The following is a 12782-nucleotide window of genomic DNA, read 5'->3' on the forward strand; positions in this document are numbered from 1 at the left end:
TATAAACTAATGAATGAGAATAAGATACATAACACTATAAGAATAAATTACTTTGAAAAGCTGTAAAAACTATCATCAACACAGCAATTATGCATAATTCCATATGATGTATGCTATCCGTTACAGAGAGGTAGTCAGTTTAATATGAAAAAGAGATGTCTGTGCATGCATACATGTATGTATGTATGTATACATGCACACACACAAACATCCATCCATACAAAACAAGCACATTTATGGATTGTGGAGTGAGTAAAAATGTGTGAACAAGAAAGTGTCTCCCTACTTCTCTATCAAAATAAATTCAACAGAAATCTATTTTCTCTCCCTTGTACTCCCTATGTCACTGGGGAGGAAAAAAAGATATATGTAAATATATATAGCATCTCTCTATTTAAAAAAATTATCAGAAATCTATTTCTCTCCCACTCCCTATGCCATTAGGGTAGAAAAGACATGTGTATGTGTACACACACGTGTGTGAACATTTTTCTACTCCTACTTTAAAGAATTAACATTATTCTATTTTTTTCCATCTTCCACCCTAGACCACTAGATAGAAATAAGGGTTTGTATGTGTGATATTAGTTGGGCAATTTGTTGGATTTGACTGTGCGTATAATGTTCCTTTTTTTTCCCCTTCAGTGGGGTAATGAACTTTCAGATGCATGACCTTTCACATAAGGTTATTTGTATTACTAATTTTATTTTTTTAAATTTTTTTTTATAAGCAATGTCTCACAAAGAAGGAATAATCCATTATTTTAAAAAAAATCAGTAAAATTCGGGGACAGGGATTTCAACATAATTGGTTTCCTTGGTAATTCCATATTTTTGCATTTGAAAACATTTTTTTTCTGAGAAGGGGGTTTACCAGATGGAAAAAAGGGTCCATGACACAAAAAAAAGGTTAAGAACCCAGAGAGAGGGAGAGATCTCTAGCGTGATTGGCTTATAACTCTTTAGCAGCTCTCTGAGAGAGAACTAGCACATCTACAAATGTGAAGATATCCATGAGCTAAAGTTTGCAACAATGGTGAGACCAACTACAGCAAAAAGATCTCAGAGTCTTAGGAAAATTTAAGTGTAGTACTTGGAAATACTAACCAGCATCAGGGAACACAGATTCCCTCAATCTAGAATTCCATATTTTGATTTCTTGAGATACTCATAGTCTTGCTATATCTATTTGAGCTCCTGCTTGGAAACATCCCAAATGATAATTCAGAGGAAAATGACATACCAGTAAAGTAGAAAACTGTGATCTGTACACTCATAAATATATATTAAAAAAGGTAAGTACTAAAGATGGTTTTACCAAAGGAAAAAAAGGCCTTTGGCACAGTGAGAACATTATATTTTTTTCTCTGATTATCCACATTGCTTCCTTGTACAGTTTTCATATTTTCTTTTTAATTCAAACTTTTCCAGAAGGAATTTGAGTCAAATATCAAATATCCCACCTCCCTCTTTCCATGTTTCTTGATCTTGCTGTATTGTACATAGTACATCTCTCCTCTGATCTCAGCTCCCAATGTCAGCATTAATCCAATAATCAAATGTTTATGAATAGCCCCTCTTGCAAGAAATTGTGCTAGGTAATGAAGATACAATTTTTTAAACCTACCATCAAGGAACTTGAACCTTAAGAGGTTTATTTTTTATTGGAGAGAAACGAAAAAGAGAGAAAAAAAAGAAAAAACCAAAACACATTAGGTGCTTTCCCTTAGGCAGCCCTATGACCTAGATTTACCCTGATTAGCTCCCATCTTTTTTTTTTAGGTTTTTGCAAGGCAAATGGGGTTAAGTGGCTTGCCCAAGGCCACACAGCTAGGTGATTATTAAGTGACTGGGACCATATTTGAACCCAGGTACTCCTGACTCCAGAGCCCATGCTTTATCCACTGTGCCACCTAGCCACCCCATAGTTCCCATCTTAAAGATGAAAAAAAAAGGATTCAGAAAAGTTGACTTCTCCATGGTTTCACAGCTGTCCAAGTCATAACCAGAACCAAAATGCTTCCAACATTCAAGATTGCCTATCTACCCCTTTGCCTCTCCTACCCATCTTCCTGCCCTCACTCTAGGTCTATCATCTTCTGCCCCACCCCACCCCCATTCACTTTCAAGACCTAGGTACCTTAATTGCTACCCCTCAAAATCTTTATGCAAAGTCAGAATTTAGAAATGAATTACCAAAACATGACTAATCTCCAAAAAAAAAATCTAAAATCTCACCTCATTTTAGCCACATTGGTAAATGAAGCAGAGACATTCCACTAGATGACAATTCAAATATGGAAAAGCCGAAGTAAAATAAAATATTTGACAAGTCTTTCCTTTAGAAATGTCTCAAAATACAGTTCAAGCTCGAGCCAATCTATTCTACTGAGATTGTTAGCCTGCAATGAAATATTAAAATTAATAGGACTATACTATTCTGGGAATGAAGTACTATGAACAAGATAGAGGATCATTTATTTCAAAGCTTCTTATGGATCAGACAGCACTGATTCAGAATGCTTGCCTAGGTGTTTGGGGGATTCAGGAGTTGTCTATTTAAAGGAAGCCAGGACTGTCCCAAACAAGAGGGGTGTGAGGCAGGCACATGTGATTGTAATGCTTCAATTAAGATGAAAAGAATGAAATTTCTGACAGGAAAACCAGATAGGAGCAAAGAAAAAGCCTATAAAATACAAGCTGTTAGATTATTTTCCTGTCCATGTTGGACTTTTTTCTCCATAATATACTATATTATCTTGTTCTTTTTTCCTCCCAAGTATCTTATTCTCAACTGTCAAGTTAAACTTTCCCAAGTCTTGAATCCTCTCATCTTAACTAATAAACACTAATAAAAGCGGAGAAAAATCTACCTTATAAATAGAATAAGAAAAATATATGGTTTCAGGAGAATTATGATTTCTTTCATATTTTGACCATGTTCACACTTCCAAAAAAGAGAAACCCTCTAGAAAATGCACACAAGTATTCACATATTTTGGATTTTGTTTTTAGGCAAGGCAATGGGGTTAAGTGACTTGCCTAAGGTCATACAGATAAGTAATTATTAAATGTCTGAGGCCAGGTTTGAATTAAGGAACTCATGACTGTGCTCTATATACTGGGCCACCCAGCTGGCCCCAGAAGTATTCATGTGAACAGAAAGTTCTTAGGACACACAACTGCCCCAACTCTATTTAGAAACATAATTAACAGGAGCAGCTAGGTGGCACACTGGATAGGGTACCAGCCCTTGGAGTCAGGAGGACTCAAGATCAAATTTGACCTCACTCATTAATTGCCTAGCTGTGTGACCTTGGGCAAGTCACTTAACACAAAAAATAAATGCCTTAAATATTTATTTATTTAATAGTTGATTTGTTTATTTAATGCCTTAAATAAAAAATTTGAAACTAGCCTTATTTTTTTGTTTTGTCTTGCAAACATAATCCCAATTTTAATCATTTATTTTACTTTGTGCATTAATTTTTCTTTTAATTTTGATATTTCTTCTTTTCATCCAAAGGTCTCTTCTGATACTTCAATTTCACAGAAGTTACTCTGGGTTCTAGGATGTTACAGAAGCAAAAAACCCAAGTTCTAAAATAGGAGTGCCCAACCCTTTGGCTCTTCTGGGTCTCACTGCCCAGTAAAAACCTGTCAAGGGTCACATATAGTTCAAAATCCATTCATGGACACCTTGGGAAATTGCACATAAATACTAGGGAAGGGCTCTGAATGGGTCCCCAAGGGTCACTAGGCAGGTTGGACACACCTGCTCTAGCAGGTCCCGCTAAACTTTAAAGTACTAGCTGAGTCTTCAGGCCTTTTTGCTTTTTAAAGTAAGTTTCACTGCGGTCTTATTTTTATATCACGGTCTATATACACACAAACACACAAAGCACATGCATGGAGGTTCTTGGGGAATAAAAGCCTTCTTTGAAAGAAAAGGAAGGGGAAAAAAGGGAAAAAAAAGAAAGAAAAGGCATTTCATCAAAAGAGTTGCTGATACTGTGCCCACCTCTCCTCTAATGCAAAGGTTTCATTCCATGTTCCCCAAGACCAAAACTGGTTGTTAAAAATTACTAGGAAATTAGCTTCCTTTTAGTCATTCTTTTCCTTTATTTTGGTCACAATGCATGTCTGTTGTCCTTCAGTTTCCATTTTGCAAAAGTTTTCTCATATACATATACATAGATATGTACACAATTATGTATAGATATATACATGTATAGATATACAGATACATTATATGTGTATATGCACATGCTGCTTTTATTTTGTAAGTTCTCATATACATGTGCATATACATAGATATACACACAACATTATATGGATATATACATATGCTATCTCTGTGTGTATATATATATACATATATTTTGTGTATATGTAATATATATAAAGCATACATACATATATATATATATATATATGTATAGATATAAAACAAGTCTCCCATGTTGTTCGATTTTTATTCTATAACGTCCCTAGGGTTGGGTTTTCTTTTTTTTAATTTTGTTTCTGGTCTGGATTTGTGATTTCATCATTACAAGGAACTTTGAGTGAGACAGTTTACTAACAGAGCTGGCCTGCAACCCCATAAGCTCAAGTGAGCTGATGTATGACTGAAAGAGAAGCAGACTTGCCAGGTCACTCAGGCAAAGTGGTTCAGAGGTAGTACTTGAAGCTACCAACCTCTTGTTGTCTGTGTCTCAAAGGATGTCTTTTCATATTAACTATTATTAGGCTGCCTCTTCTTATCACACAATATTCCATCAAAGTCTTTGTTCAATTTGTTCAGTCATTCCTCAATTTATGGACACACATTTGTCTGTAGTTCACAAAAAAAAATTGGTTCATTATTAATACATTAAACTGAGTATGAATAAGTATGTTATGTAAATGTGTCAGTATATGTGCATGTGTATGAGTATGCACATGTGAGCAAGTGTGCATGTATCTAAGTGTGAGTACATGCCTCTGTGTGTGCATGTGTGTACATATATGTGCAAGTGTATAAACTCCTATACACACATACATAGCTAGCAGTGGAATTGGCAGGTCAAAGGACATAATGACCTTACTAACTTCTCACATAATTCCAAATCATTTCTCAGACTAGTTAGGCCAAATGCACAGCTCCACCAGAGAATTAGTGCACCTGTCTTGTTATCTTTTCATCACCAATTTCCATTTTTTGTTACCTTTCCCAAGTTGCAAACTAAAAAGCAAAACATCACAGTTGATTAATTTGCATTTTTTTCTTTTAACAGTTTGCGACATGTTTTCATATGGCTGTTGATAGCTTATGATTCTTTCCAAAAATAGTTTATTCATATCCTTTGACCCCTTACCTCCTAGTAAAAGATTCTTGGTTTTACATGTATTTCTATTCATTCACATGGTCTCAGTTACAAACTGGGCTCCTACTGTCCAATGGACTCATCACCAGGCAGGCTGCAGAGTAACCATTTTTCCTTGGCAATTGAGGATCATTTAAAAGGCATCAATGGATTGCAATCTGCCACAGGAAGAAAGAGTAACTGGCAGAATTAGAAGTATTTTGATAGTTGAATGGACAAGCTGTGCTAAACACTGAGGAAACAAAGAATGGCAAAACTTGCAATCTAATGGGGGAGAAAACAGGATAAAATAGAGGTAACACCAAAGGGAAAGCTTTTACATCCCTGAGAATTGAAAGGCTTCTTACAGAAGCTACAACCCTGAAGGAAACAAGGGAAGAAAGAAGGGAAGGGTTATAAGAACAATTCAATTAGTCTAAGCACTCATCCCAAAGTAGGCTCCACCTTTTTCAAGTCTATATCAAAAATTTAGTTTTGTTTTCATCAAATAAAAATTAAAAATTTGACATTGTAGAGAGAAGAAACCAAAAAGTTCTTACTACACAACCTAAAGAGATGACTCAAAGTTACTTCAAATTTTCTGCCACTTGGAAACATACTCTAGATTTTTATCAAGCGGGATGCTTTGAGGATGGTTCTAATGACCAACTCTTTGACTCCACTCTGAGGTCCCTGTATAGCTCAGTTCTGAAAGGTTCTGCACCAGTGGATGAAATATTTAAGCTACAATTCATTTGTGATAGGTATCAATGGAAAATGTATCCATGCCAATGAAATAATGAATTTTTAAAGTAATCATGTGTGAGCATGTATGATATATATTCACATAATTTATTTTTTGATACGGTGTTATTTCATGCCAACATCTCAACTTCAGTGTATTAACATTAAAAAGTAAGGCATTGTCCTTAATTGAGTTTTGTTTAGGAAACAAAAGCATTTGTAAAACAACTCTCTCAATTTTCAAAATGTTAATAATCTACAATTATTACTATTATTTTTTTAATTTTAATTTTTTTCTCTCTCCTTTACTTTATCGCCCAAGCAAGTCTATACAAGTCTATATTCATGGGGGGAGGGGTATTTTGTTTACTCTTAAACAAGAATATTTTATTAATGTAAAAAAATTGTACAAAATGAGAATAAAAAATTAAATTAAATTAAATTTTAAAAATAGTAAAATAAAAAAATAAAAAATTAATAATCTATTTTAACCTCCCTACTTTCTATTTCTCCATTTTTCAACTGCCACTTCAGGGAGCTGCCAATGTATAGGCAAACAGATAAAAGTTACTTGCCCTGGGACATACAGCCAGAGTTCAAGGTCAAATTTGAATTCAGATGTTCTTGTTTCTAGGCCTAGCACTCAGGTGCTAACTCTGAACTGTTACACTCTTCCTCTTGAAATTACCTTGAGGACATTTTGTAATTATACAACTGTGTACAATTGAATACTCCACTAGAATGTAAGCTCCTTAAGGACAGGGACTTCTTCAAGTTGTAATGTGCAGCCTCAGTATCTATCACAGTGACTTGCATATTCTAAGCATTTAATCAATGGTTATTGAACTGAATTAAGGTCACAGAGTTTTCAGTTTATGGGACAAAAAAACTAAATTAGTATGAATAATTTAATTTTACATGTTCTCTTTCAACCCACTATTGCTTTAAGATTATCAGAGAAATCAGATCAAGAACTTATGTGGCACTAAATAGAATAATACTGGATCAATAATAGATGATTAGCCTTGGAGTCAGAAGGGCCTCAGACACTTAATGCTTACATAGCTGTGTGACCTTGGGCAAGTCATTTAAACCCACTGCCTTGCTAAAAAACAAATACAAAACCCCCCCAAAATAAATAAGAATATTCAAATCACATTTCAATGGTCTTAAAAACAAAACTTAATCAAGAAAAGATGGGACCCAAGGTCACTGAACAAGGAGTTTGCTAGTATCTAGTATATAAGGAGAAAAGGCATGGGATGTAGGGAGTAGGGGAAATAGGAGTCTTCATAAGTTGTTGAAATACTAATTGCAGAAATATAAGCTCAAAAAAAGTGTACGAAGTCCCCACTGTGGCACTGAGCAGGATGGGGTGGGGACACTGACCAATATATATGTTATGGGACAATGGAATCCTTGCCTACATCTTTGAAATTAATAGCAATAATTTTGGCAAGTTTCCCAAGTAAGTCACTTTATTTAAAGACTATTTTAAAATCAATTTAAATTAGAACTGCATTGGTGGTCCTTAAGCAAAATTTATGGTCCTTAAGCAAAAGTACAACAAAGAAAACACAGTCTACTTCTGATCTGACAGCTAGGTTAAGTCACTTGGCTATGGCACTGGAGTTGTTGGGACTGTTCCTATAAGTTCTGATGAATGCTTTAATAAAGTCCTAATGACATATCAGATGTCATCCATGAATGGCTCAGCAAAGTCTGGAGCATGAATTAAATTTGAGTTGAAAGTGAAGCACATAATAATTTTCTAATATTTGGTTTTAAAGCAAACAAAGTCTATATGGATATCCTATCATTAAAACTCTATTTCCCAAAAGTAATTTCAGCTCTCTGAAAAACTGGTATTTAGGCAGTATTTTTTAACCCTGATTTTGATAGATAAATTAACTAGTTGCAGAATATCAATTTTAACACCAAACATTAGAAAAATTACAGATGTAGGCAAGAAACAACAGCCCATTTGGGAGATTCAAAACAAGAAGATACTATCATAAGTTGATTTTGGAATTATATGTACAACCAATAGCATCTCTAGGAAAATGTTAAGTTCTGAAAAGGTTCAAAATGATTTATTTCAAAGGATAATATTTTCTTCATCAATGATTAATGACCAAATAAAATCCTCGCATCCAGACTGCTGACTTAAGAGTGGCTCAGAATATTTAATACCTGCATATTGTGGAGAGAATGATTATCAAACACAGTTCTGATAGACAAAGAAAAGCTAAAGAAATTAGTTGTTAGCCAAAGCCCCAGGAATTTTTTTTTTTTTGCTTTTACCTGAAAAGCTGTTATCATCTCAAACAACAAATACTTTATTAGGGATCTAATATGAATGAGGTATTTTTTTTGGCACCTAATATAGAAAGACTAAAGTCAAGAGAAGCTCTGCTCTTGGAAACTTATATTTTACTTACCTCTCACTACTTGAAATGCAACCCAAGACTACATAGAGTCATAATAAGGTTGATCAAGATCCAAGTCAAGCCATTTTAAACTAAATGAAAATTAAGAGTAGGACTGCTGAGGCTGCATATGCACTTATTTTGTACCCTACAACTTTATTTAATTTGCTGTTTTATTAATTTAAATATTAATTCTTAATTGACTAGGATTTTCCAAGCAAATTGTCACATTATTAGTGAAAAGTAGTAATATTGTTTAATTTTTGTCTACTACCAATTTGTTTTTGCAAAAATAAATAATGTAATTCAAGTTCTAAGGAGTATATTTATGCCATTCAGTTAAATTTTTAAAACCTTCAGAAGCTGCCATTTACACATTAACTAACATAAATAACAGGTATAGGAGTGCATCTTTGTATATATACATATTTGTATGTATATAAATATGCAACACACATGTCAAGGAACTGCCTCTACTAAAGCAGGTTTGCATTTTCCCTGCAATCTATAATCCTAGATATTTGCCTGTATTACCAAAATGTTAGACATTTTGACATCACACAGTCAGGAGGTCTGAATTCAGATCTTCCTCGACCTAAAAGTTTAGTTCTCTGTCCACTAAAGAACACATACTCATCACAAATCAGCCTTATCCCACTGACTAAAGCAGATCCTACTATATAGTAAGGTTAGGAAGGAAGGAAGGTTAGGAAGGATCAATAATCAGCAATCTAATTTCTTAGTGCAATTTAGCTAATAGCACTGGAGTAGCTAAAAATTAGTCACCTTGTAGTTAATCTGGTTCAGTAAGAAGTCCTTCCCTTCCACCCTTTCCAACTGGATAGGATTTTTGCTACAAAAACACAGACTTGATGCCCCATTGAGGCAGCTGAGAAGAAGAACCTTCTTGGATGATCTTGTTATTGCCTGAAATGAACAAAAAACAAACAAATATATTGAAGGATATTCTCTATCATTCAGAATTTTTTTAGTGATTCAAGACTGTCATTTCCTGCCATTTAGAAAGAACCTCTTGTATTATCAAGGCCAACTATATTATTTCCTTATGATGTAGGCAAGAAAACAAAAGTCAGTATATAACCTTTATTGACAGTTTCCTCTTCTGTAAAATGGGCAGGTCTGCTGGAATTATTGCCTTACCTTCTCTCACAATGTTATATAGCATATGACTACAGAAAAATCTAATTCATCTGATTTGTCATGGGGAAAGGAGAAAAGAAGGGAAGGGAAGGAAAGGAAGGAAATATGTGTATGCTGTTTAAAAAAATATTCTACTTGATGATCTTCACAACAATCTTGGGTAATTGGTGCTATCATTATTTCCATTTTACAGTTAGAGAAACTAAAGAAAATACAGATGAAGTGATTTGTCCAAGATCACACAACTAGGAAATCTAGCTCTACCCATTGTACCACCCAGCTAGTTTTCTTCTTAGAAGGTACAGAAAATGGCACATTGGAAAGAATACTGAATTTGGAATCAGGACACCTAGATTCAAATTCTACCTCCTCTACTTACTGTTTCTACTACTTTGGGAGGTTCTGAATTCCCCATCACTTTTTTTTTCATTTTCTAATTTTAAAATTTTAAAGTCTTTATTTATGGGATAAAAAACATTTATATAATATAGCATAATTTTTTTTAAAAAAACTTGTACATGAAACTGAAACTCTATTATGTATAACTTGCTATTCCTTTTAAATATATAACAAAGTCATCATATACATTTTTTCCTCTCCCTTCCCCCCCCCCCCCCGCCATCCTAGAGCTGGCTACAAATATTTGTATTTTTATGAGTGTGTATATGTGTATGCATGTAAAATCATTCAATACAGACTTAAATGACCATCTCTTGAGCATGTCATAGAGGAGATTCTTTTCAAATTCATTTGAATTATTGCTCTCTAAGATTTCTCCAATATGATTAGCCTTTTTGGGAGATAGATGGGAGCATGGAGGGAGGGAGCATGGATAGATATACACATGTGTGTATATATATATATATATATGTATATATATATGCAAAATCATATGTATAGTATTTTATATGTATGAGTATTCACATACCTATTTGCATTTAAAAAATCATTCTGAGAAATTCCCTGGCATCAAACTACCCAATAGATCCAATAGCATAAAGGTTAAGAACTCATATTTAGAAAGAGCTGAGGGAGGCAGAGGGAGGGTTCCAGTAACAAAGAAAGTCTAGAGACTAGTATGGGATGAATGCTTTGGATTCCAATGCTATCTGATTGCTAAGCACATGAGTGATCCTACTACCATTCTTCTAAAGTAAACCAAATAATGTTCAAAAATGAAGTTTCCAATTCCTCTATAATGGAACAGTGTGCTTAAGTTTAAAGGATGGCAATGTTGGCCTATTAAGTAGTTCTTTTATAGAGACAAAAATATTCAGGGATGTTAATATGTCATACACCAGCATGGACTCATTGTCGAATAAGAAAACTATTAAGAAAAGATGTGACTTCAGCTTCTTGTCCTCTCAGGATTTCAACTCATGTGAGCCCTTTACATGATGAAGTGCCTTTTCTAAATATGTTCCATCTATGTAATTCATACCCAGCATGCAAAGCCCAAGCATCCTATCCCCCATACTGTTAGTAGTGATCATTGTTTTCTAAGAGGCCAATGACAACATGATATTGGAGTAAAATGGTAGATGATAGGTGGAGTCTGTGAGGTAGAGTGGTACAAAGTCAGCCTCTCTCTCTCCTCCAGAGTCAGGGAGGAAGGAGTGAGGCCGACATCTCAGCTTCTATTCTGAACTGCCCCTGCACCTTTCATGTGAGTCTCTTACTGCCATTTCACATTCTAATTTGTACTACAGTTAACCAATTCCATCTCTCCTAGTAGACTATAATTTCTAGGAGGGTAGGGATTTCTTCCTTATATTCCCTACAAAGCTATGTCATTCATTACATACAGAAAGTGCTCAAAAAAGATCTGTTGAATATTTCAGAATATACATCACATTAAAATAGAGATAAAATACAGAAGAATCAAGAACCAATCATTTCATTCTCAATTATAAAATATTTGGGGGGGGTTGTTCCCAAGAACTAAAGATCCATTACTTGATAGTGTTTCTGCAAATAATAGATATCATTTCCCTTTAAATCTGGTAAAAGGGGAAGAAACCCCAAACAGAGCTTTAAAAAAATTTTAAAAATTAATACCAATGAAAAAATTGTGACCAGTATTACAAATGTCATTTACAAATGCAATTCTACTTCTAAATGAACAATATGACTTCGATGAAGAAGTGTAGGTTACAGTAACTCGAATATCAAGTAATGAATGTCTCAGCTCCTGGTCAAAATTCATTTTCTGTTTCTGGAAGCTATTTGGGTCACTTCAATGTGATAAAAATCAAGCTATTCTCTTCCTTCCTTCCTAATAAATCACTTAGAATCAGGAACAACAGCAACAATTCTAGAATCAGAATTGGTTTTCCATTTGCATTTACACTTAATGATGACTTAAACAGACGAAATACAACTTAATTTTCTGGAGGAAGATTGAACTCACTGGAGTACAGAGTAAAAATCTTGTTTTGACTAGCAAACCATGGGGGGGGGGGGTCCACAGGGAGAAAAGAGACTTACATACATAAGAAGCTGAAGACAGCAATGGAATAAAACATACTTGTTGGCCAAAAGAGAGAAAATCTAGGGTGCCTGCACGTCATCAACATACCAATGAAACAGTTGCCACAGGGCTTCACTCTGTCAAACTATTGATGGGATAGGGGAGGTTGGGGAGATAAATTCATTCAGTTTTTGTTTTACATTCGAACCCTGTTTCCCTCTCATGTCCTTCTCCTGCCTAACTGGACAATGTGATGTCTAAGTATACTAAATTTTGAAAATTTAAAAATTAAATATTTAAAAATATTTTTGAATGATATTTTATTTTTCTAAATTTCACATTATGAAAGTTTTTCAACATTCATCCACTTGCATATTTTAAACAGGGTCTTTAAAAGAAGATAAATAATATACATGCATACATATTACTAGCCTAGAGAATGGTTCAATGATAACAGAAATAGAGTACTCCTTTCTAAATTGCTGTCTTAACAAAAAAAAAAAATTACATGCAAAAGAACAATTAACAGAACGTAAAAAATATAACTGTAAATCCACCATATTAAGTACTTTTTTTGTAATTCAACAAATGTTAGGATTAAAAACTGGAGAGAGCATAAGGGATTTTCCTTAT

At 34.2% G+C, this 12782-nt stretch overlaps 1 protein-coding gene across 12 annotated transcripts in view; it reads right to left on the minus strand.

The window, feature by feature from the left end:
• Nucleotides 1–12782, minus strand: part of MAST4 (microtubule associated serine/threonine kinase family member 4) — an 880607-nt gene that overhangs the window by 808517 nt on the left and 59308 nt on the right. For 6 of the 12 annotated variants that reach the window (XM_074200305.1, XM_074200306.1, XM_074200302.1 and 3 more), the window contains exons 2-4: nucleotides 9305–9445; nucleotides 5358–5524; nucleotides 4699–4834 (exon numbers count right to left, since the gene is read on the minus strand). The exons of 1 other annotated variant lie outside the window; for it this stretch is intronic. In XM_074200305.1, coding sequence (XP_074056406.1) covers nucleotides 4699–4779 — 81 coding nt within the window. In that variant the 5' untranslated portion in view covers nucleotides 4780–4834; nucleotides 5358–5524; nucleotides 9305–9445. Of the gene's footprint in view, nucleotides 1–2238; nucleotides 2403–4698; nucleotides 5525–9304; nucleotides 10262–12782 lie in introns of those variants that run through there. 5 more of the 12 variants (XM_074200310.1, XM_074200303.1, XM_074200307.1 and 2 more) reach the window with 5 other exon arrangements.

Source organism: Macrotis lagotis, chromosome X (assembly GCF_037893015.1).
Source record: "Macrotis lagotis isolate mMagLag1 chromosome X, bilby.v1.9.chrom.fasta, whole genome shotgun sequence".
In the NCBI taxonomy this organism is placed as follows: Eukaryota; Metazoa; Chordata; class Mammalia; order Peramelemorphia; family Peramelidae; genus Macrotis; species Macrotis lagotis.